Here is a 23178-nt window from a genome sequence, read left to right on the forward strand (position 1 = left end):
TTGCAAAACGCGCCTCTTTTAGAGTATAATTAAGAAAAAATATTGCTGAAGCTCACCTCATAGACTGAAAAGAGAATTGAGCTGAATATTTCAATTTAAGGACAAGTTCCATCCTTAATTTGAAATATGAATGACTTTGAAAAATAAATACTTCTTAAAATGGATATGGCGCAAATTTTCAACCCCAAATTTGACCCCAAAACAATGTTGATGGCAATAAGCAAAAATGGTATGTTATTAGTATGTTAGCTTTTTTATAACTACAGTACAATTGAAACCGTGTCTGTAAATCCATGCATCCTGTAATTTTTCACAGTTAATACCTCGAATTATATTCACTTTCATTAAACAACTTATTTTGAAAGATAAATGAACTATTTCAATTGTCAAAGTACGAATAAAACGAGGATATACAAATATTAAAACTTATAAAACTTTGTTCAAATTCTTATCTATATTAAATATGCAAATTAAACTCAATCTGAGAATGTATTTCTATAATAAACTTTGAGGCATCTGAGAAAAGGAACGGTCACAATTTCACATCAATTTCACATCAATTTGCCCGAACATTTCTTAATTAGTTAACAAACTTTAGATACAAACTTCCATCGACCTGTTTTATGACAATGCCTAGTATTTGTTGATTTTGTTTACAATTATTTTTGTATGTATTTGAAGATGCAATTAATATTGAATATAAATAAATTGATGTCGTTAACTTTAATCACCTTCATCTATCACTGTATTATGCTGTACAAAAATCTTGCGTGGAATTCTACGAGCAAGAACAACGTCTCGTAACGCTAGGAACTTGACGTCTCCGTCTTCGGGTACTTCAGAATAGTGATCATAAATCTTCTTTGCCTCCGCAAAGTCGCCAATGGCACGGTACGTCTGCAAAAAAATACCGAGGCGCAATATCATGAATCAGTGCGGAATTATGAAACAGTCAAAACTTTCCCTTGATGAGTATAAACTAAATTTACTAAGCACACACATGGTTTAGTAAAAATTTCAACTGCAATACTATGTGTTCCGTCTCTCGGCAGGTCCAGTAAAATTGTAGAAACCCAAAATCTCGCATAAACTAAAAATCAATCATTTTATATTTTTAGTCAAAGCATTTTTTTTAAATTGGAAGAGAATAATTTATATTATAAAATAAAACTACTACTAGTTATCTAAACAAAATTACAATTGAATTGAAAGAAACGTGCACACTTTTTTGTGTAGCGGATAAGTAGAAAACAACTCCTCTGAAAAGTGTGCAAACAATCAGATAATTGAACTTAATTAAGTAGTCGCATGCCAATACATATAATTCACTCACTTAAATTAGATGTGAAAACATAAGGAACACAAATTTAATCTAAATTTAATTGCACTCAACAGTAATTTTAATACATTTTGAAAGCATTCAGTTAAAGGTTTTTTTGGCTGAAATTAAAAGGGGTTAAAAAAAGCATCAAAATCGCAAGAGAAATCATGTTACATAATATAAGTTAAATATGTTGCAAAAAGGTGTGTTTATACAATGCTAAACAGTTTTAAATAAAATACCTGAAGTTTCCTGAGGAAGTTTCCAAGGGCAGGTTTCCCTACAGTATGTATCTTCTGGCGGTCAATTCGAATTACAAAGTCTGGGTTGCCATCACTCCCTGTGATTTCAGAGATCTCCAAGAAGCCTTGCCCTGCCTCTAAGAGCACGCGCAGTATCACAAACCTGGAGACAACAAGTACACATGTCACAGGATAAGAATAAACAACGACCTATGTGGCAGACAAGTGATCATGTCATTATAACAGCTAGCTCATACAGTTAGACCCTATCATCGTACTGTATCCGACAAGGCCTGCCTAAATTAAGCCTAACGGTTGCACAAATCAAATTAAAACAAAATACACACACCCAATTGCAAGGTGTTTTGTGAAGTGATTCAGCAGAAATTTTTTCTCGATTTTTTAATTGAATAAATCAGACCATGATAACCACAAACAGGTCACTGACATACATGTATATGAAACATAATGAGAAACTTGTATGATAATAAAATGTAACATAATATTTGGTTTTGATTGGCAAAATATTACACAGAGTTGCATCAGAATCCTAAAATGAACAGCATTGAGCAGTCTTTGCTGCTCTTTTTATGTTCTACAACGACATTAGAGACACGCTGCCTAGTAAAGGACTCTTAAATTAATACCAATTAGTAATAGTTAAGTCTAGCATCAACATATTAAACGAGTTAGCATGCTACTAGAGGCTCAGCACACACCATGCTCTCATATGGGCCGACCGCCATGTGGTCGTCTCTGGCGTGTAGAACTCAAGTGCTAACAGACTCGTCCGCATCAGGCTCAACCACACCACATATACCACGTCATCGCCGTCATGCTCATGGTCAAATATCCTGCAGAGAGCACATATCGTTAATATTTTTAACTTTTTATGGTTTCCATTTAGTTGTCAAATGTCAATATATATATACATATTAAATTATTTGCTTGTACATAGCATAGTATTACAATTTGAGTTGATTACAGGTAATTGTGTACTTCCAACATTTCCATCAGGCTAAAAAATAAATAACTAATATGGATATTATGGCCCTAAAGAGCTTACATGTGTTAATTGACACAAATTAAAGACTTGAACAGGTTATTTAAGTTGTGACCATACATGATCCTAGTTCAAAAAATGGCCTTCATATTTTCAAGATGACGATTTAGACCAAGTTTATCAAGACTTAGTAAAAAAAGAGTTCACAGATTGGTAACACGTGTTTTAGATATGACCCGGTGGTATCGTTTTAAAACGAATATGGCCGAGATTGAAACATGGCCTAAACACTGTCAAGATGAGCATTCTTTTCAAGTTTCGTAGAGATTGAGTTATATAATTAGCCTCAGGATGAGTAACAAAGTCTTTCTTAGATCTTACCTAGTTACCAAGTTTTTGAACAAACATGACTGAGATTTGTACTCGGCCTAGATAATGTCAAAAATATTCTTACTTCGGCTAGGTTCGGACAAGTCCGTTTCTTTGGCTGAAAAAGGACTTTGTCGGAAGTGCACCCTTGAGAACGCTCTAAGAGCGAGAGTCCAATCAATGACCTCATAATTGCTAGGAACCCACAAGATTAACTATGCATCCATTTGAAGTCCATCAACTATATTCAGAAAAATGCAATATTTGTCATGGGGAAAACTTCCGATATATTTTAATGTTTTCAACTAAAAGTGTTCTAAATTCAAGGTACCCTCAAAAAGCAGCCCAAATAAAAAGGAGTGTTGTATTCGTTTAATTTTTAAGTCTTAGAATTGGTTGATGATTATCATCAACCTTAACCACTGTGCCTGTCTGTCATTATCATAACCAGGTAGCTCCCTGAGATTGTCCTTGGTGTCTACCATGAACACGGTCAGATAGCCTCTCTGAGATTGTCCGTGGTGTCGACCATGAACATGGCAAGATAGCCTACCTGAGATTGTCATTGGTGTCTACCATGAACATTACAAGAAAGCTTACCTGAGATTGTCCTAGGTGTCTTATATGAACATGGCCAGATAGCCACCTTAGATTGCCCTTGGTGTCTACCATGAACATGGCCAGATAGCCTTAATGAGATTGTCCCTGGTATGCACTATGCATATTGCCGGATAGCCTTCATCAGTTGTTCTTGGTGTCTACCATGAACATGGCAAGATAGCCTACCTGAGATTGTCCTTCGTGTCTACCATGAACATGGCCAGATAGCATACCTGAGATTGTCCTTGGTGTTGACCATGAACATGGTTAGATAGCCTACTTGATATTGTAATGTAAGGTGACACAAGTCTACCTTATAATGACTTTGATGTCTATCATGAACATGGTCATGCAAATTCAGCTAAGAATATCGTATGGTGTCTATCGTAAACATGACCACACAAGTCTTTCTGGGTATGTCAAAACAATCCCCGTGTTATGCCTCATACGAGGCACCAATGGTCTACCTAAGTATGTCCTCGTTGTCAATCATGTACAAGGCGACACACTCCGCGCGGCATTCTTCGTAGGAAGCCCCGAAGCTTGGGAACTTTGTGTCCCACGTCTCCCCCGGCTTGTACCAACTGCTAATCTGAATTAAGATTATCAGAAGAATATGTTCATGACTCTCATTGACTGTAAAAAAAACTGTGCACGGTATAAGTTCCGGACTCAAGTTGTGTCTTAATGTAGTCAAAGATTTACAGATGCTTTCTTTGTACCTCAATGAACATTCAATTGTCTAAAACCAATATCAATTCTGCCACATAGACGATTTTAAACACACAACCACAAAAGACAAGAACCCGTCTAGAGTTCGCTCGCTTAATTACAGTATTTGAGAACTCATCGGTTAGTTCTAACAGTTCAAACAATAACCAAGAAACACTGTACAAACGGTACGTATAGATTCCCGCATCCCGCATCGAAAATCATGTCATGTCTTATTAGCGATCTTTAGACAAGTTGAAATTTGAACTGAATCCTAATGTTAAAACTGATATGTTTATCAATCTGTTTCTAAAATAACAAATATCAGAAAGGTGCTTAGAATGTATTCTTATCCAGGGTATCGTAAATATCGTAATGTTAATATGTAAGCCCTATGCTGCTTAGTACTCTTGGTCCCATGTGCTTGTTCCTACCGGTTCGCCGGTCTCAGTGTGTCGCACTGTGTTGATGTCAAAGTTCAGGTTACCATCAAAGTCCTAGGATTCCAAACAACGAAAGCAAATACATTTTTATCATTCTCTTTTGAAGCAAAACTAAAACACATTTAAATAAAAGTAAAACAATTAATTCGCAAATAGCTTCAATGAACAGGAGAATTGATCGAGACAGTAAATATTTGGACACCACTGCACTAGTAAAATAATGCCATACATTCAGAAATGTAGGTATCCTGTGAAAGAAACGTCATATGTGTATGATTGCGTAAGCATTCAGATATTTAATAAAAAAGGCCGACTGGCGTCATATTTGCTTTTGAATTATCTTGATATATACACATCGTTGTGCCTTTATGTTTGTTTAAGAAAGTATGTCAAGATGCGAAGAATAACATCATGGTTTAGCAATCATTTGTTGCTTGTTACAACTGAAAGAGACACATAATTTACTCAACGTATTATTTGATTTCCGTGATAATAATGGTCAATTTTACACACAATTAGACATTACATAGGATCGGACATGCACCTCATTGAACAATTTTCCACTGCCATGTCCGAACAGCTCGTGTAAGCCCACGTGCAGTTCATAAGTGGGCGCCATCAGTTTCAAATACAGATCCTGAAAACCACGAATACAGTTTAGAAAATATCTTCGTGGCTGAAGGAGCTATATACTCAAAGGTTTATAATTAAGAAAATATATGACGTAATTAAATGAAAATTACGTAGCGACGGATACACACCATCCTACAAACGTCTTATAACTTATAAACTGTTGGGTAATACGTCCTTTTGAAAAGGTGATGGCAATTGTCGTTCTAATCGACACCATTTAAATGAAAACTGCTTAGTTATTAATTGTTAACATTTGACAACTTGTATTGTACACCAATGAAGATTTGTGTGATTGTCCGGGTCAGAATGCATCTCGGCAGGATGCCGCCGGGACACATTTTACGAAACCGAGACAGCCCTTGTTAGACCAAGACATACGATATGTGTGTTTATAAAAACAGCTCTTTCATGTAATCGTTTAAACGTTTTTCAATGACATTCTAAGTATGGGAAACCTCCTGTTGTATATAATCATTGACAAACAGAACTTGATCATCGAATAATAACTGCGAAATACTAGACAATGGATTATGATATTTGTACTCTCCACTTCCTACTCAGTGTTCCTTAATAGCATATAACTATTGCATAATTGCCTTCGATACTCAGAGAATACTATCCACAATTAACAAATATTTTAATCGATGCGATACTCGAAAATCTCTACAAATACTGAATACAGAGTAATGGTCCCTGTTCTTTGCATCATAGATATTTAAAATAAAATACTGCAAGAGTTCTAATAATACTAGAGACAGCCCTTTTTCGTGAAATTAAGTAGCATATGAATCCCTTTATTAATTACCATTTTTTATTTTACATATATGCCTTCCATAAAAAACAAGATGTCACAATGTCATATTGAATTAAAGAGCAAGATCAACTAATTTGTCTAAAATAACAAATACCACGCCTTTTTGGCCTGTATGATAAGTGTTTTGTCCCTTTTTGTGAAGAACTATAAATTAAAACATTTTTCTGAGGCCATATGCATACCTTGTCTTTATCATCAATAAATGTTTCTCCAATGTAGCAATCGACATTGACTTTGTTGAAAAATGTGACGTTTTTGAAGCCCTCATCTTGCCGTATATCATCGTCTGCAAGCATGTGCATTTTATTATTATAAGAAATAACGTATTGAGCCAAAAGTATTGATGTGGCCATGACGAATGTGATATAAATTTTATAAATGCATTTAAACACCTTTATATAATACTGTAGTACTAGTTGGAGTGGCTCTTTAATTTATTAGTATATTATTATGTCATAAAAACTAACTAGCCCCGATTGAACAAACAAGCTATGTCTTATTGAGCAAAAAGGCATCCTGCATACACAATGTCACTGTTATACACCCATGCAAACTTAAGATCTTGACCTTTAACCATGCAAGTTTAAATATTGTAATCACAAAGTGTGGAGTGCTTTTTGGACAAATTGGGGACAACTGACTGACAGACAAGTGCCCATGGTGATACAACTGTACCACCATCATTGCGAGGGGAAATATAAAGTGAGTTTATTATCAAATATTCCCTTAGTGATCATCTCACAGCTATATGGTATATTGCAGCCGTCAGGAACACCGGATGCCCCATACGTGAGCAGATCTATCGATAGTGTGTCTGGTCTCAGGAATTTGTCCATCTCGTATTCAGCCGGCCATGGTAGGGTCTTCAACAGCCGCTCAGTGTTGTTGACCAGTTCCTGGTACTTAGCGCTCCTTTCTTTATTCACAAAACCCACAAAAGCTGTAAATTATACAATGTGTTTCAGTTACTTGAAAATTGCAAAATAATTATCACCATAATTATTCTACGTTTCATGAACCTTTTCCTCTCATATAAATGACTCTGTAGTATGACTCTATTCCAGTAACTTGACATAGCAAAATAATTATTACCATAATTATTCTACTTTTCCTGACACCCTATTAATAGCCCAAATAATTATATTGTGGGATACCAAATATTTTCCTCTCATATAAATGACTCTTAATCTTCGGATAATTTCATTTTATCAAAATTGTTCCTATTTATGTCGATCTGTTGTTACATTGCAAAATGACAGTCATAAAACATGTCATGCATAGCAGAAAGTCAGCGGACCATGACCTATGTTGTACGTATGTGCATATAAATGTATACCTGGCAAATGATATTATTGATAACTTATAAATGCAGCCTCAGGAGAGGAAGAACGACGGTAATGTGTTCATCAAAGAGATTACTGCACGTGTTACCTTCAAATTCGGCACGAACACCCAATGGATCCCTGTAGCTCTCCAGGAAAGCAAAAAACCTGTTTTTAACATTACATATTGTAAGCCAGATATATAAATAAGACCATTTATAAAAAGTATTCATGAAATTTAAATGGTGTTCCAAAAAACGAGTCAAAATGTTTTCTTAGGTAATCTGGAGGTGATTCCACGGAAATTTCCTCGCGTGAATTTAAATAAGATGTTTTAGTGATCTTTGTTCGTATGTTTTAAAAATGCCTAAATCGCTATTGTTTTATTTTTGTTGTGATTCAACATCAATGATTCCATAATAGGTTATATAGGTTATAGGCCTGAACTTGGAATGTCAAGCAGATCGACGAACAGTTTCATCCCAACAATTGATTTATAAAACATTTACGCCCTCCTTGTCAACACATGGCCACCCCAACCCAACTATACTCACGTTTCCACGGCGGGACTCTTGTTCTTGATCCAGATTCTGGCCATGTCCATATGTGACGGAACAGACCCCGTGGTGAAGCTGACAATATAACCATCCAACATGCGAGACTCCGCCTCAGTGGTCGCAAATTCCTGTCACAACATCAGAAAGCGTGGCTTTAAAATAGTTCGGTTTATTGCCATTATTGAATTCAAAACTGTCTAGCACATGTCCAAACATGTTTCCATATTTTTAAGTTAATTGTATTACAAATGTATGTGAACGTCCGTGGTAATATCGATGTATAATACCAGCGCTATGTTTTCAGACGTTATGCAGATTTCGGCTTTCATAGCGAAGTTAATCCCCGATTGGGCAGACATTTGGCTTTAAATTTTCACCTTGGTTGATTTTACCAATATAAAAAATACAAACTACTACGTTATTGTCTCAGGTTGCACTTTGTTAATCTAAGAAAGCGATCTATTGTCATTGTTCATTACATCATTCAAAACCCTAAACGTTCTAATATACATGGTACAATTTCTATATCAATAGCATTTCTATTATCATAAACATTTATGTGTTTTCAAATTTTTAAATCAACCTGTGACAAAAAATATACAATATACTGAAAGTTTGTAGCTGCAATTAAATTAATATCCCCATGAATCGTACGGTTCTCGCACATCGAGCGTCTCCTGGTATCGATCATTTTATTATCATTAAGAACTAGGCTTTCGTTATGACGTCACATGCATGCGCTGCGAGTATTTTTAAATGCAAAAAATAAATAAATAAGGAAAACACTATTATTATTGCCTGTTAAAATCTTACTTCAACTAAAATAATCCAAATGTATCCATATTGATTACATTTGTTTAGTCCTCTTCATTAAATTTCCACATATATAGCAAAGTGTAGCAGTCGACAGAACTTGTGTAAACAAATTTGTTTGATTTTTTTTCCAAACCAATTGCTGTAATTTGCTCCCGATTTGCAAAAATCATAAAACTCCGCGCCGAATTTGTCTTGAACCAGCATAGCTGGATCAAATACTTGCCGATATGACCAACCATGTAATGATAGCCGAGCCCCGTGGTACAATTGCTCGTTGTAATTTTTACTATATTTTAATAATGGTTATTAAGTTTTTATTATAAATCTAAACTGATTATTGACTTTTTTCAAAATATTAAAGAAAATGATACAATTTCTCTTTGGAGAAATCATCGGTGATTCTAGAATAAGAGCTGTGCACACATTGCTTCAGGTGATATACGCGTGTTCAGTGGAAAAACCCGTCTCGATTGGACGCTAATTTTTTCAAATCGTTTAAAAGTAACATTCATGCGAAATGTAATTGAACAAATAGCGCACTTTTTGCTCATGCAATTTTTGTAGCACTTATATGTGCCCATGTTGCTCAAAAGAATAATGACCGATAAAACAAAAACTTAAATTGTAAATAGAAAATTTAATTACTATAAAAGTTTGAAATGTTTAAAATGAATATCATTTTTTTGCAGAATTGCATCAAAAGCCTTCAGCTTATTTAGATACTCTTAAGTCTGTTTTCCGAAAAGGACAGTACTTGGCGTCGTTTTTTTAAAGGTCCTGAAAACGCTCAGTGGTGATTGAAACCAGGACACCATAATAAATTACACCAGAATCCGAAGCAAAAACAGTGCTATTTTTACAATTTACAATGTTTAAATTTACCCTTGCTTTTTCGAAACAGGTGACAACTTTTGCCAGCAGCTTAGAGTAGTCTCCCCTAGTGATATGGAAGGTGACTGGTGCGTCTGCTCCCTCCGCTGTAAACTCATGGCTGCCTAGCAAACATTTATCACACCCAGGTACAACGCCGTCTGAAAAGTACAACGAAAATTACAAGTTAAAAATGTGTTTGACTGTAACTTTGTCTGCATAATTTTTCTTTAGTAGCTTTAAATTTTCAAGGCAGATATTTTAGGTTGACAATGTTGCATATGATATAGAAACGTATAGCAGAGGGAACCGTCTTGTGCTTACCACCCCCACCTCCGCATTATGAAGAAATATTAACTCTTTGAATCAAGAAGTAATTAAACGTGCATTATTGTTCAAAAAGATGTGTTTGTAAAACATAGAGACCTTTGATTAACTAGGTGCCTTTTTGCAACGTTTCGTCGCTTGAATGCTTCAGTGCTCTAACTACCATTTTTATTTTTTGGAGAAAAACGCATGTACGGGTTTAGCCTTTATTTTCTTTATTATCAGCAAACGGAAAATATTCATATAATTAAATGATAATGTTATTTGCAATTTAATGTATGGAGATAGATTCTGGCAATTGGCTAATCTGAGCGTGAATTCCATTTCCCGGAGATGGTGCAGTACAGATTTCACCCGTTTGTAAAAATGTGGAGATAGAGCAATATGGAATCGAAAATTGAGAGATAGAGCAAAATGAAATCGAACAACTTCTTCTGTGACGACTGAATCTTGAATCCGATTACGTCATATTAAAGATCTCGTTCTCACTAACACAGCGATATAAGAAACAACTAATTTAAAAAAAAATGGAGCACTATAGCAACAAAGCGGCGGTTTGTCAACAATACCTTTGATTATTTTTAAGTTGCACCACGAACGTGTTTGTCCTTCCCCTGTAAAAATGACGTTAACCTCCAATAATGGCGCATGCATTAGATGTGACACATTTGTAGTAAATAATTTTAACAACAGGGCCAAGACGGACATTGATCGTTTAACTGAGTTATCGGATGTGGCCAGTTTTAAATCAATTGGCATAATATGAATAATCTTTGTTAAGTGCTGCGAGTTAGTCGCATACCAAATATAAGCAGTGTACTTAATTGATTCAGATTCAGATTCAGATTTTTCAAACCTATATGATCAGCAAATCTATTTTACAGCCACATTGATAGGCAAACAAATTTTGATCCAAGTGGTTACACCTCTTGGTCTTGTTGTTCCATAGATTTTTAATGTAAAGTTTCACTATTTGTCTAAATAAATCTAGTGAACCCTGGTATATGGCAAATTTAAAACGCAGAAGCAAAATTTCAACCTACTATTAGAAAACCAATACTCGATTTTACACACCAAAAATAAAAATCCTAACCGATGAGGTGTAAGAGAAGAAAATTATTATTATTAACTATATACTTGTATATTAATCATGTGATTACTCATGTGATCACTGAAGCGTTAGTGTTTACCATAGGGGCATGATTTAAACGAGAGTTGCAAAGTTCCAACATCTGATGTCACATACTGAATATTAAACAATAAGGTATCGGATATGAAGTTTGTTTAGGTCATGCTGCTACATAATTCTTTAAAGGTCATTTTATCCTCAGAGCGGGGCTGAATTTTTTCCTTAAGGTTGATATAAACTAAGTTGGAAGAGGACCGCATATGAATGTCACATTCAAAATGCCAAATCTATGAGCCTTGCGATTTCCTAGGAATAGTTAAGTTTTTACTATATCCATATAAGGAACACAAGTAAAAGCAAGCGAGGCTTTTTGACCATAGGGGTATGAATTAAAAACTTTGTAGAGGACAACCATAACAATTTGTCATGCCAAATATCAAACATCTAGCCTTGCGATTACAAAAGAGTGAACATAAGTAACCACTATGGACAGTTTTAACCCCAGGCGCATGAATTTGTTAAACACCAAATAGTAAACCCATGACCAATGAGAAGAAGTTGTTTATGTTTATTTACTGTTTAGTTCTATGTAAATCATGTGAACCGTGTGGCGTGGCGGGTTTTTAACCCAGGGCATGTTTTACCATACTTAGTAGAGAAAACCTATACGATGCAACACACACACCAATTGTTTCCCACAGACTCTTGCTTTGTGAATGAAGACGTTTTTCTCTTAAAATATATTTTTAGATATACAGCGGACCGAAAAAAACACTAACAGCTTAGAAGTCATGATATCGTCTAAATTAACAGTTACTGCATAACGGGGGACGAAGGATGAGCATCAGGCGATTTGTAAAGCTCATTTTGTGCTGGTAGACCATGAGTATTAAACTCTTACAAAAAGCAAGATATCAAATGTAAATAAAAACAAGAAGGGAATTTATTGTATTTCTAGTTCATTAAGGTAGTCTCTAATTGTAACACTCTTGAGCAGACCATTGGATTAATGATAAATAATTTTATCAAATTATATATTTTTCTTCCATTAAAGAGGCAAACACAAGTTTGACAAGTGGAGTTAAATTCAGTTTATATGTTAACACACATATTTACAAATGTCTCAAGATGTGTAAACATTATAATTATTTCCCAAAAATGGAACAATATGAGGATTAGTTTCCTGGTGCTTTAATACATTATGAAACCTTAACATAATCTTACCCCCCGTTTCTGACGATGCAAGACGTATCTCGTACTCGTGCAAGGACTTCTTGATCAGCCTTGTGTTAAACGCGGCCAAGTTCTTGGACAGCATAAACTCTTGTGCAAGTTTGGCATCGTCCATATCACAGGTAAAGGAGTAGTAAGATGATGTACACTGCAATATATTGAGCCAGTATTAAACCTTGTTTATTAAATCACCTATATTAAGCTGTTTGCATGATAATTTCGTCCAAATGACATAATAAACACGTAAGAAATTAATATATGAAATACACATCACGTTGTTTTAAATCTTTGAAAGTTTAATGTTAAAATTAATTCTGGCTGGTAAACCTTGTTTTCCAATTAGTAAACAACCATTAACAAAATCATCTAGTTGAATTAGGCTTTGTATCGAACTTTTATAAAAATGAAAGTTAAAAATCGCTATCAGTATTCAGATCCGATATAAAACGAGTTTACTTCTTTTGAAAACATAGGTTTTTCAAGTTAAATAATTTATTTAATGGATTGAATCGCATTTCAAAATCGACAATCAAATAAATGTATTTACATTTTCATTTAAGCACGATTTAGCACGATTTGTATGAACTACATTTTACTTTCTAGCCAAGGAGACAATCATTATTTTGTATTTATGCGACATATTTCCAACATAATGGTATATGCAATCATACACGTTGCATCCTAAATAAATTGATTAAAAGATAACTAAACAACGGCAGAAACCATTTGAATTGCATGTAAACTCATTAAATGACCGAAGGAACATCTTTTTATCAACAACGAAACACGTCGATAAACAATGATTGATAAAATGGAGTCATCGTTCTCATCTTGAATGGCTCAGTATATGATAACCTCTTTGTATCATCTTGCTTTGGTAGATCTACTGTTTAAACAAGTCTAAATATGATAGTTGTAATAACCGATAACCTGCCCATAATGGTTTAAATACTGTCTGATGTTATTGTGTAAGCCTTGCGATCATGCGAATAGCGACACCTTGCTGTATTGCTTCCAATATAAAGAAGTGAAACTCCAGCTGCTGGAGCAGTATTGAATTTTCATTAAAAACAATTAGTTGGTCCTTTATTTAAGGCAAGTGACCGATTGCCCAAACAGTACAAAACAGCACAATACAGCACAATACAAACCAACATAAACACAAAATATGAATAAAGCTGGGGTCACCGCCTTGGAACGGTCAATGCAAGCATTGGGGTTTTAAACCTGGTTATAGAGCGCTCAACCTCACACTTTGCCCAGCAATATTCATAATACATTTAAGTGTAAATAAAATTTAACGTCATAGCATTGTAACTCAAATTAAACAATAATAAAAGGGAATTAAAACGCATTCAATTTAATTACTATTTAATTACTCAATTGCATTGAAGATACAAGAGTAACAGAATTACAACTTTTTGACGAACGATCAAATAAAACTATTAACAATTGTCAACTACATTCCTTCTTTATAGAAAAGATTTGAGAATATAGAATCATATAGTTAATATCCCAGATAATCATCGCGCAAATACAGGAAGCCTGACGCATCATTTTGAAGCGTTTGCTGAACAATTTCGCTTATGTTTTTTTTTTAAACTTTCTTCTCCAAATATAAAACTTAAAAACTGTGCACATTTGTGAATAATCAAGTGACGTGTGTATTAATTAAATTGCAATCATTAAATCCAATATTTGAATAGTGTATATATCCTTTATTTATATATAAATGATGCAAAGTTGGACCATAACTGAGAAGTCAAACTTTACAAATTATCTAGTAAGACGCTTTCTCAAGTGCATCTTCAGTTATAAGTTCACAGCAATATAATTAGCCGGTTTCTAAGATAACAAGGCTTTATGTACGTGCGTAATGTTTAGTATAAGATTAGCCTGTGCAATCCGCATTTAGCCCGGTATTCCCAGAGTGCAGGTAAAAATTAATAAGTGCTGATTTTTCTGACATACTTTCCCGTATTTAGAAAATTAACAAACAAGGCGATCACTTGAGACGCTCAAAAACTTAACAATTCGAACAAGGTAGAGATCTCGGCTGAGACATCGTTAAAACAAATGTTCTTACCGAGGTTCATGAGGATTAGCCAAAACAGTGACCTCTAGAGTATAAACATTCTTTTATTTAACCTAGTGACCTATTTTAAGTTCAAATGAACCAGTTTCAAACTCAGCCGAGATTTGACATGGGTTAATGTTTACGGAGTTTTATGCAGATTGGTAAATAAATTTGGCAATGAATGCGTTAACAATCTTTCACTATAGCCATATACGCCCCACCCCCCTACTTTGCTTTGTTCACCTGAATCCTTTTCGTATTCGACCCAGATATCATGAAAAAAAATCTTGACAAAATTCCGTGCAGATTGGACTGTAAACGCTGCCTCTAAAATGTGAACAAAGTTCTACTAAAGCCATATAAGCAAACCTGCCCCAACCCCTTGGCAGCAATGTTTTCCAACTGATTAAAACAATGTTAGAACTCAGCAGAATAATCAATGAGAAAAATGTTCTGACCAATCTACATGAAGATTCAACATTTAATGTGGCCTTTAGAGTTTTAACAAAGTAAACTTGACGACGCACGGCAGACAACAGACGATCACAATGGCTCACCATGAGCACAAAGTGCTCAGTAGAGCTTAAAATGCTATAAATATTAATAAGTAATGTTTTGTGTTAAAATCTTATGGTAACCATAAGCATAAGTAACTTTGATATACTCCGTGGATGGACAACATAATTGGTTCTTAGGCTCAAGTGAACACAGACCTGTTAATAATCAGTGTGTAAAAAAACAAAGTTCTTAATATGGAACAAAACTAAATAATCACTTATCAGGGAACTGCAACAGAGGACGACACTTTTATGGTATTCTAAAGAATTCATGTTTTTTCTGCTAAATAACAAAAATTATAATATAATATTCTTAAACCACGATCTCTATACAACGCAAGGTATATGGATGTGAAACTATAATAGTATAGGATATATTTATATGTATTTGTGATTGAGAAAATAAAACTTCCTATATCAGTAAAATATGTCAAAATTGTGAAATTGCTCTTGTCCTCAAATAGCCAAGCATTTCAGAAGTATATAGACAATATGTCGAATGCTTCGCCGAACTAAGGCAGTGTTAAGTGAATTTGTTCATTACCAAATAACAAAATTAAAGGTATTTTCTCTATAAAACTGTTAACGTGAAAAATAATTATGATCAAGTTCTTCAAAAATGTAAGATTTGCCGCAAACAAAACTTGATATTTAATATTGTTTTTAACACCAGAAAATGTTAAAACAAGTTTGCTCTCGCCTAACATTTATTATTTTCCGTAATATGTTTCATTATAAAGTTGTTTGGCATTAATCTAATCTATCTATAGGCCCGCAAAAAACTCAAAGAATGACCTGAACGGAAAAACAAATACACCAACCTCATACAAGTGCAGATGTTTACAACTTACGTATATGGAGCTTTCCAGTATTAATTCGGTGCATTACCACTCAGAAAGAAAGTAACAGTTTTGTTTTAGACGGTGATCATGTCAAATGTTTCGTTTATATTTCTAGAATCTGGACACAGAATGACATAAAAACACAAAAATAAAAGTCACTGGTTACCTTTGGACCCAGTCCTAACACGCGATGTCGTTCCTCCAGCGAGTACATACGGTAGGACAGAGAGTTCCACAGCCCTGCTATCCCCTCTGGATCATTCTTTCCTGCTTCACTTTCTAACACTAGACGCTCGAACTTTTCCTAAAAATAAACATCGTATTTTTAATATTCAGTAAATTGTATTGAAACAATTGTCTTCCACAAGGCATTCGATATTTTTCAATATTATAAAAGCAGAAATAAGTATGTGGCATAGAGTCATATCATGTCAATATAACACTAATGCGTACTGGCACATTGATATTTACAGTATCTTTGCGTTATTCTTCTGAAATATAATATTACACGTCTTAAATTTACCAAATATCAAAAATACCAGAATATTATTCCATACTATGTTTTTTTCTTCTTTTTCACAAACACATTCCTTCTGCTTGTGTGCACTCTATTCGGCAAATTTTTTCAAATTATGTTTTTGACGATGCCGCGAAGTTATCATACCATGAAAAAAAATCTTCACAATGGCGACCTATGTAAAAGACCAAGCCAGTCCGATTTTTCTAATAGGCATACCTCGCTGATTATCATTGATGGTTAAGGAAGCTCAGCTATAAATAGGACAGCATATTCTGGGAAAAAGATTTAACAATGGTTTAAAATCGTTAATTTTAAATTGGTTATATTCAATTCATTTTATGTTTATAGATCAATGAAACAATATGCATTTTCTGTATTGTATTTGACATTTGTCGTGATTCTGTAAATAAATTGCGAATGAAAACGTGTATAATTAACGTTTAATGCGATCATGAGTGTAAAGAAAACGAATTATTTCGAATCTGCCATTTGTAAACGTTATAGCGAGTATGTATAAATAGCATAATTGTATATTGCTTGCTGTTTTCAACACAAATTAGGTCATATCGCGGAGATTCAGTTAACCTTACCATGTGTTCATGGGCGAAGTCACGTATTCAAGTCGTATTCGACTATGTGCTCATACCTACTTTCGGCAATCATCATGGAATTATTGCGGTACTTAACGAACAAACATGCCTAAGCTTATTGAATTAGAGAACAAACAATAATCAAAAGAGAAAAATTATGTGTTCATGCACATGGGCATGTGAAGTCACGTCCGTACACATAACATCATTAACTTAGGAAAGGAAACAACGAAATATAAAGTTTGGTATGATATTCATGTGAAATTAAAGAGCATGGTGTAATTAAAGAGCATGTCAAGTTTTGAATATATCTGCTACGTAACGTAATGTTATAACCCACAAACATTTTACTGTAACAGAACGTTTTTTTAAAGATAAGTGGTACAGAAAATGCACGTCGAATATCTTTTTAAACATATTTCTTGTTATATTTGATCGAGAATGTAACCCGTCTCCCAGTTTCGCTGAATGGTCAAGTTCCCCACGGGTACTACTTACCCGTAACCCCATTTTTTTTTCGTACCCAACATTTTCCGAACCCAATTATGTTCGTTCCCAATTTGTTTTCGTACCCAATTTTTTTTTCGTTCCCAATTTTTTTCGTACCCAATTTTTTTTCGTACCCCAATTTTCTTTCGTAACCAAATTTTGTTTCGTACCCATTTTTCTGGCAATATTTTTTTAATAAAAATTTTGGTATCCATTTTTTGTTCGTACCCAAAATGTTCGTACCCACATACACAATTGTGGTGATGTAGATAAACTTAAATTGAAGCTTTTATATCCATCCTCTTCAAAAGCATCGTCACACCAGTACTGTCAGTACTTTGATTGTTATAAAGAAACTGATTAAAGGTCAATTTTAAAGAAAATTCAAAGTCAATATATTAAACGCTATTTACATTGAAATATGATTAAATTATCGGAAAAATAACGTTTGCGTGTTGTGTTTAACCTGAAAAAAGCTGATTTTGTTGACTTTTATGATCGTAACTCGCAAAGCGTTGATTCGCTTATCTCCCCTGTTTTCCCCTGTTGTGTGACGTCAGAGCTGAACAAGCATTTTCGCGTCCGCTAAGAAGATAAGCGATAGATCAGAATTCGGGTTTTATTTTTTCTGTTTGTATTGATATTTTCGTGAAATTGTTTTCACAGTAATAGGGAAAATGGTTATCTGTGCGGCCTTTCGCTGTAAATCACGTTCTGGAAAAGATAATGTGATTCTTTTCCAGTTTCCGAACGATAAAAAACTGAAAAAGATTTGGTGCACCAAAATCTTGCTAGCCATGTTTACAAACACAAACTGTTTTCTCAAAATAAAAACCGCCGCGTCTGTTTCTGCCTCGGCATCGATTTACAGAATCACGCCGCGTCTTTACACGCGGCGATTACCCGAGTAAAAATATTTACAAATATTTATTGTATTCTATAGCAAATGTTAAATAATTTTAAAGTTAACGAAATTAGAAACATATACAGATAATACGCTGATATATTTACTTCTGCGCGATTGTGTAAACATTTCGTCAGCTTCTCTTCGTACTTCATACAATTACCATCGGATGTCAACTGTCAAAACAATGATAATTCCGTATATGGCCGATTTCCGTTTTCAAATTAAATTCTGGTAAATATTGAAGAAAAAGTGCTCAAATTCCTAAACACAAACTTTCTCTTTTTTTTCCAAAGTATCAAACGAATTTCGGAAAATGTTTCTTTTTAAAGATTTGATGAAATTTCGATTAAAAGTTTTGTAGTGGATATCAACTAAAGTTCCGGAGTATCTCGCGAATTATTTGCCATTGACAATTTCTTTGAATAAAATAAAAATCAAACACGCTGTATCGTTATCGTTACACTCTTTTAGTTCGTTCATTATTGAAAAATTACATTCAATTGCATACATTTGTATTGTACTGTATACTGATCGCACAAAAAAATCATTGTATACAATTCAATGTTTGTATTCAAATTGTCAAAATTATTTATACCTTGTTTGGTCTGTGTATGATGTATGTTGGATGGTTCTCATCTGTTTTTAGAAATTATTTTGACAATAAATATCGTTATTTTAAATGATTAAAGAAAGTCTCGTTTCCGAGATCATATACGGGAATTCACTGTGTGAGTTGCTTCGATATTTTTACTGATCTATAAAAATCATTGTTTTGACAGACGGCACGTGCTTATCTAAAGTTTGTGTGTCGTAATACACAGGATATTGGATGTTCAGTGCATGATTGGGCAATAAAACAAAAACGCGGTCTGCGGTTTTCGGTAGAACGTTTGTACTGACCAACATAATATTTGATATTGCACGTGCTTATCTTACATTTAGGGATCAAAAAACACTGGTCGAAGCCATTGTGTGCTTCTTTGAGCCATAAAACACAATCACGCTGGCTATTTTCAGTAGCACGCATGGTCAGATAAAAACAAGTTATAGTAATAAATCACAGAGATTATGATCTGAGAACTGCATGGAGTTTGAAATGAAACAGAATGCCGACAAATCAAAATGGTCTAAGCCTAATTTTTAAAGGGGCCTTTTCACAGATTTTGGCATTTTTTTAACTTATTCATTAAATGCTTTATATTGATAAATGTAAACATTGGCTCGTAAAAGCTCCAGTAAAAAATCAAGAAAAAAAAATAAAAAAGGAAAAGAACATTTCCCGGAGCAGGTTTCGAACCAGTGACCCCTGGAGTCCTGCCAGAGTCCTGAAGTAAAAACGCTCTTGCCTACTGAGCTATTCCGCCGAGTACACATTTGTGACGTATTTTATACCTTATATAAGCAATCTTTGTAGTTTCACAAAATTTAACGACAAAAACAGAACTCTCCAAATTATTCAATCGTTTCGCGTTGCAACGCTTTATAATTTTTAGGTTTTAAAATCATCAAAAGATGCATATAATGGCTGTATTAGAGCATGGTTAATGTTCAGTATTACTGTTTCCTCACAAATATCATAACTAAAACGAAAACTTACGAATCTGAAACAACTTTTTTTCAATTTTGTCAATTTACCAAAGCGTGAAAAGATCCCTTTAAATATAAAATTCGACATGTAGACATATATGGTGAAATTATTAAAAATCAATTATGGGTTCGTCGTGGCTACAAACCACGGACTCTAGATGAGAATAGACACTCCGTGTACAAACTGCGAAAAGCGTAAACAACACGAAATTATCACTTTTCCAGGTGCGGGAGCCTACAGCTAGGTGCGAGCACGGTTTTCTTTAAGCATCGGCGACTAAAAGGCTAACAACATTGAAATTTGGAAAATAAGACATATTCTGTTTATGTCTGCTTACAATCCCGAATGTTTATTTGACGCTTGAATTTGTAAACGGCACGCTTAGAGAAGTCAATCAGAAGTGTGTTTCGGATTATAAATGTGTATTCTTATAGGGGAATTCAACAAAACTTTTGTATTTGTAATATATTTGTAATGAATTGAATATAACTTTGTTAAAAAGCTATCGTGTCGAAAAACTATTTAGATAATATAATGCGTGAAAAGCACGATTTCCAGGAGGATTACAACCGGTTGCTATCATCAGTAGATCTAACTGACTACGATTTTATCGTGGAGGAGTACACATAAGGATTTTCGCAAAAATTAGGATATTATGTTTTTCATTTTCGTCCATTAATAAGACGCTTCGGAAAAAAGTCGCGTCTTAACCCCCGAAAAATACGGTAGCGTGTTTTCTGTCCTCTGAAATGTTATTGAACTTTACATTTGCACTATGCATTTAATCGGATAAGATTACGAATTACACCAAACATGCGCGCTGAACAGTTAGAGCATCAATGTAATTACATCGATGGGTGCAAATGATAAGAATTATTGTTATAAGTTAAAGTATGTGTTTCAATAATACGATTTCGTTCACTTGCATTTATTTACAAAAAATACAATAATTTTGATATATGATGAACAATCTAATAACGAACATTTTAGGGCTTTCTCCAGCCATTTTGGGAAAAGGAGTCTTGTCTTATTGAGATTTTTTAAATCGATAAAATGGCGTGTACTGTACATATACGGTCTAATTTCATGCAGTGCATCTTCATAATGATTATATTCGTCGGAAAAGTCCATAATTTAACATAAAAGTATTGGTGTAATAGCAATGCAGTTGATCGTCTCGGTATAAATAACGCTGTTAAAATAGCGTATGTACAGCTCTGACGTCACAGCAAGGGAGGTAAGTCAGTCCAACTTTTAGAAAACGGCGCGTTATTGGAAGATTTACCTGGTGATTTATGGCATAAGGCGTAAAGCTTATTTGTTGCAAATAGTTTTATTCCGCATCTCAAACAATTATGTTTGCAAAAGTGTTAAAATTGACCTTTAAAGATATGCTTTAGTCGGAAAAAGGGCAATATGCCCATCATTTCACACTTTACACAATACGAAGAAATATGTAACTAGTTGATGGTGAGGCATGTAACGTATCTGTACATACATATAGAAACTTAAAGATACAGCAACATTTGGTTTTGATAATGAAGTACGGCAAAAGCAATGGGAGGAAAAAATATAACCTTTACCTGTCTTAGACCAGAGATTGGGTTCTTTCGGAGAAAAATAAAAATTATAGCTCAATGACATGGAATTATGTTTTAAAACGTGTAAATTAAAAATTTGAAAAGAATTTTTCGAATACATGTTTAAAAAAAATATATATATATATATATATATATATATATATATATATATATATATATATATATATATATATATATATATATATATATATACATGCGTGTTATTTTGAAACAATAATGGTTTGATTCTTTGAACAAAAATATCACTTTCAGTAAAAAACAGAAGTGTTCGACAGATAAACACATTTAAAAAATTAAAATATTCACCTCTTACCTTTGAAAAGCCAGGTATAAACTTCATGTCTCCAAATGACGAGTAATTTCCCAAGTTCATATAAAACCCAGCCACATAAATTCTTAAAGCCTGTAACAAACAAATATGCATTTTAAACAGCTTCACTTTTGGAGATATGTATGCATCGCATAGCCTGGATAAGACTCGGTACATGAACAAATCCACACTCTGCGCATGCCCATGGCTACGATGTTCGAATGCACAAGACTAAACTCTGCACATGAATAGGACTTTGCACAGCCTATGACCAAGGCTACACTATCTGCATGACCGAGACTAGACTCTGCGCTTCGATGTTAATTTAAAGACGTAGCACATGCAGTCAATAAATGAGAACTAAATAATACAAAATAATAAAAAGGGCATTTTACTCAAAACTAAAGCAATACTAACGCCTCATAGTTGATATTAGAACATTTAATGAAGACCAAGTGCCTCCTGCACATATATTTTTATTAAAACAGGCCTTTTGAAATAAAGCAGCATAATTTTATTGTTAAAGTACGTGAATAATATGTTCTAGATATTAATTACAAGATAAAAATATACACTTTTCCAGGACTGTTAATTTTTCAGGACTTGTGAAGGTGGAAGCAGTACGACCTGAATTTCATCCTCCGTCAATCCTTGAGTGCTTGCTAGGTCCTGAATTTCTTGAAAGGTCTGCCTTTTGAACAGCTTGTGCAGAAGAACAAAAATCGCTGGAGATTCAGTTGACACCTAAATACAGAAAAATAAATGCAAAGAAATATTATGGCATATACCTTCAACCTACATTGAAAACTGTTATAAGTACCAGTTAGTGGAATCAAAGAGCGTCCTCCCCAAAAAGATGCAAACAAATCAAATGGTGCAATCAAAAGTATAGTAACCTTTGAAAATATTTTCTCTTTTCCTTGTTTTACCCCCCCCCCCAACTCTCCCCCCTCAGAACATATTTAGGGGGGACAAAGGCCTAGGATGGTTAAAAATAAAACCTTTTTAACTTAACATATCTATGCTGCGTGTGTGATGTATATTAAATACATGTGTCTTTTTACCATGCTTTATATATGGAACCATTTGTGAACGCGGCTGAGATATCGTTAGAATAGTTGTTTTTATAAAGGTCCATGCATTTTTGGACAAAAACATATTACTTGTGTCATAATTATAATTACTTTCGTTTTAAAAACGCCACTTGTTTTGAATGCAATCATAGGGCTCATATTGCCTCAGATCGACCAAGGTAATAAAATAAGTTGAATCACATAGATGAGCATTCCACAGATGGAGACGACCAA

General features: G+C 34.2%; 1 protein-coding gene across 1 annotated transcript in view; it reads right to left on the bottom strand.

Annotated features, from left to right (window-relative positions):
- Window positions 1-723: 723 nt before the first annotated feature.
- LOC127849816 (dipeptidyl peptidase 3-like) overlaps window positions 724-23178 on the bottom strand; it is a 47578-nt gene continuing 25123 nt past the window's right edge. The window contains exons 4-16 of the mRNA XM_052382569.1: window positions 16033-16170; window positions 12382-12538; window positions 9714-9862; window positions 8013-8143; window positions 7568-7626; window positions 6879-7076; window positions 6319-6422; window positions 5234-5326; window positions 4681-4743; window positions 4003-4127; window positions 2283-2417; window positions 1564-1726; window positions 724-897 (exon numbers count right to left, since the gene is read on the bottom strand). Of these exons, the coding sequence (XP_052238529.1) occupies window positions 724-897; window positions 1564-1726; window positions 2283-2417; window positions 4003-4127; window positions 4681-4743; window positions 5234-5326; window positions 6319-6422; window positions 6879-7076; window positions 7568-7626; window positions 8013-8143; window positions 9714-9862; window positions 12382-12538; window positions 16033-16170 (1689 nt within the window). The remainder of the gene's footprint in view (window positions 898-1563; window positions 1727-2282; window positions 2418-4002; window positions 4128-4680; window positions 4744-5233; window positions 5327-6318; window positions 6423-6878; window positions 7077-7567; window positions 7627-8012; window positions 8144-9713; window positions 9863-12381; window positions 12539-16032; window positions 16171-23178) is intronic.

The sequence above is a fragment of the Dreissena polymorpha genome, chromosome 11, assembly GCF_020536995.1.
Source record: "Dreissena polymorpha isolate Duluth1 chromosome 11, UMN_Dpol_1.0, whole genome shotgun sequence".
NCBI classification, from domain to species: domain Eukaryota; kingdom Metazoa; phylum Mollusca; class Bivalvia; order Myida; family Dreissenidae; genus Dreissena; species Dreissena polymorpha.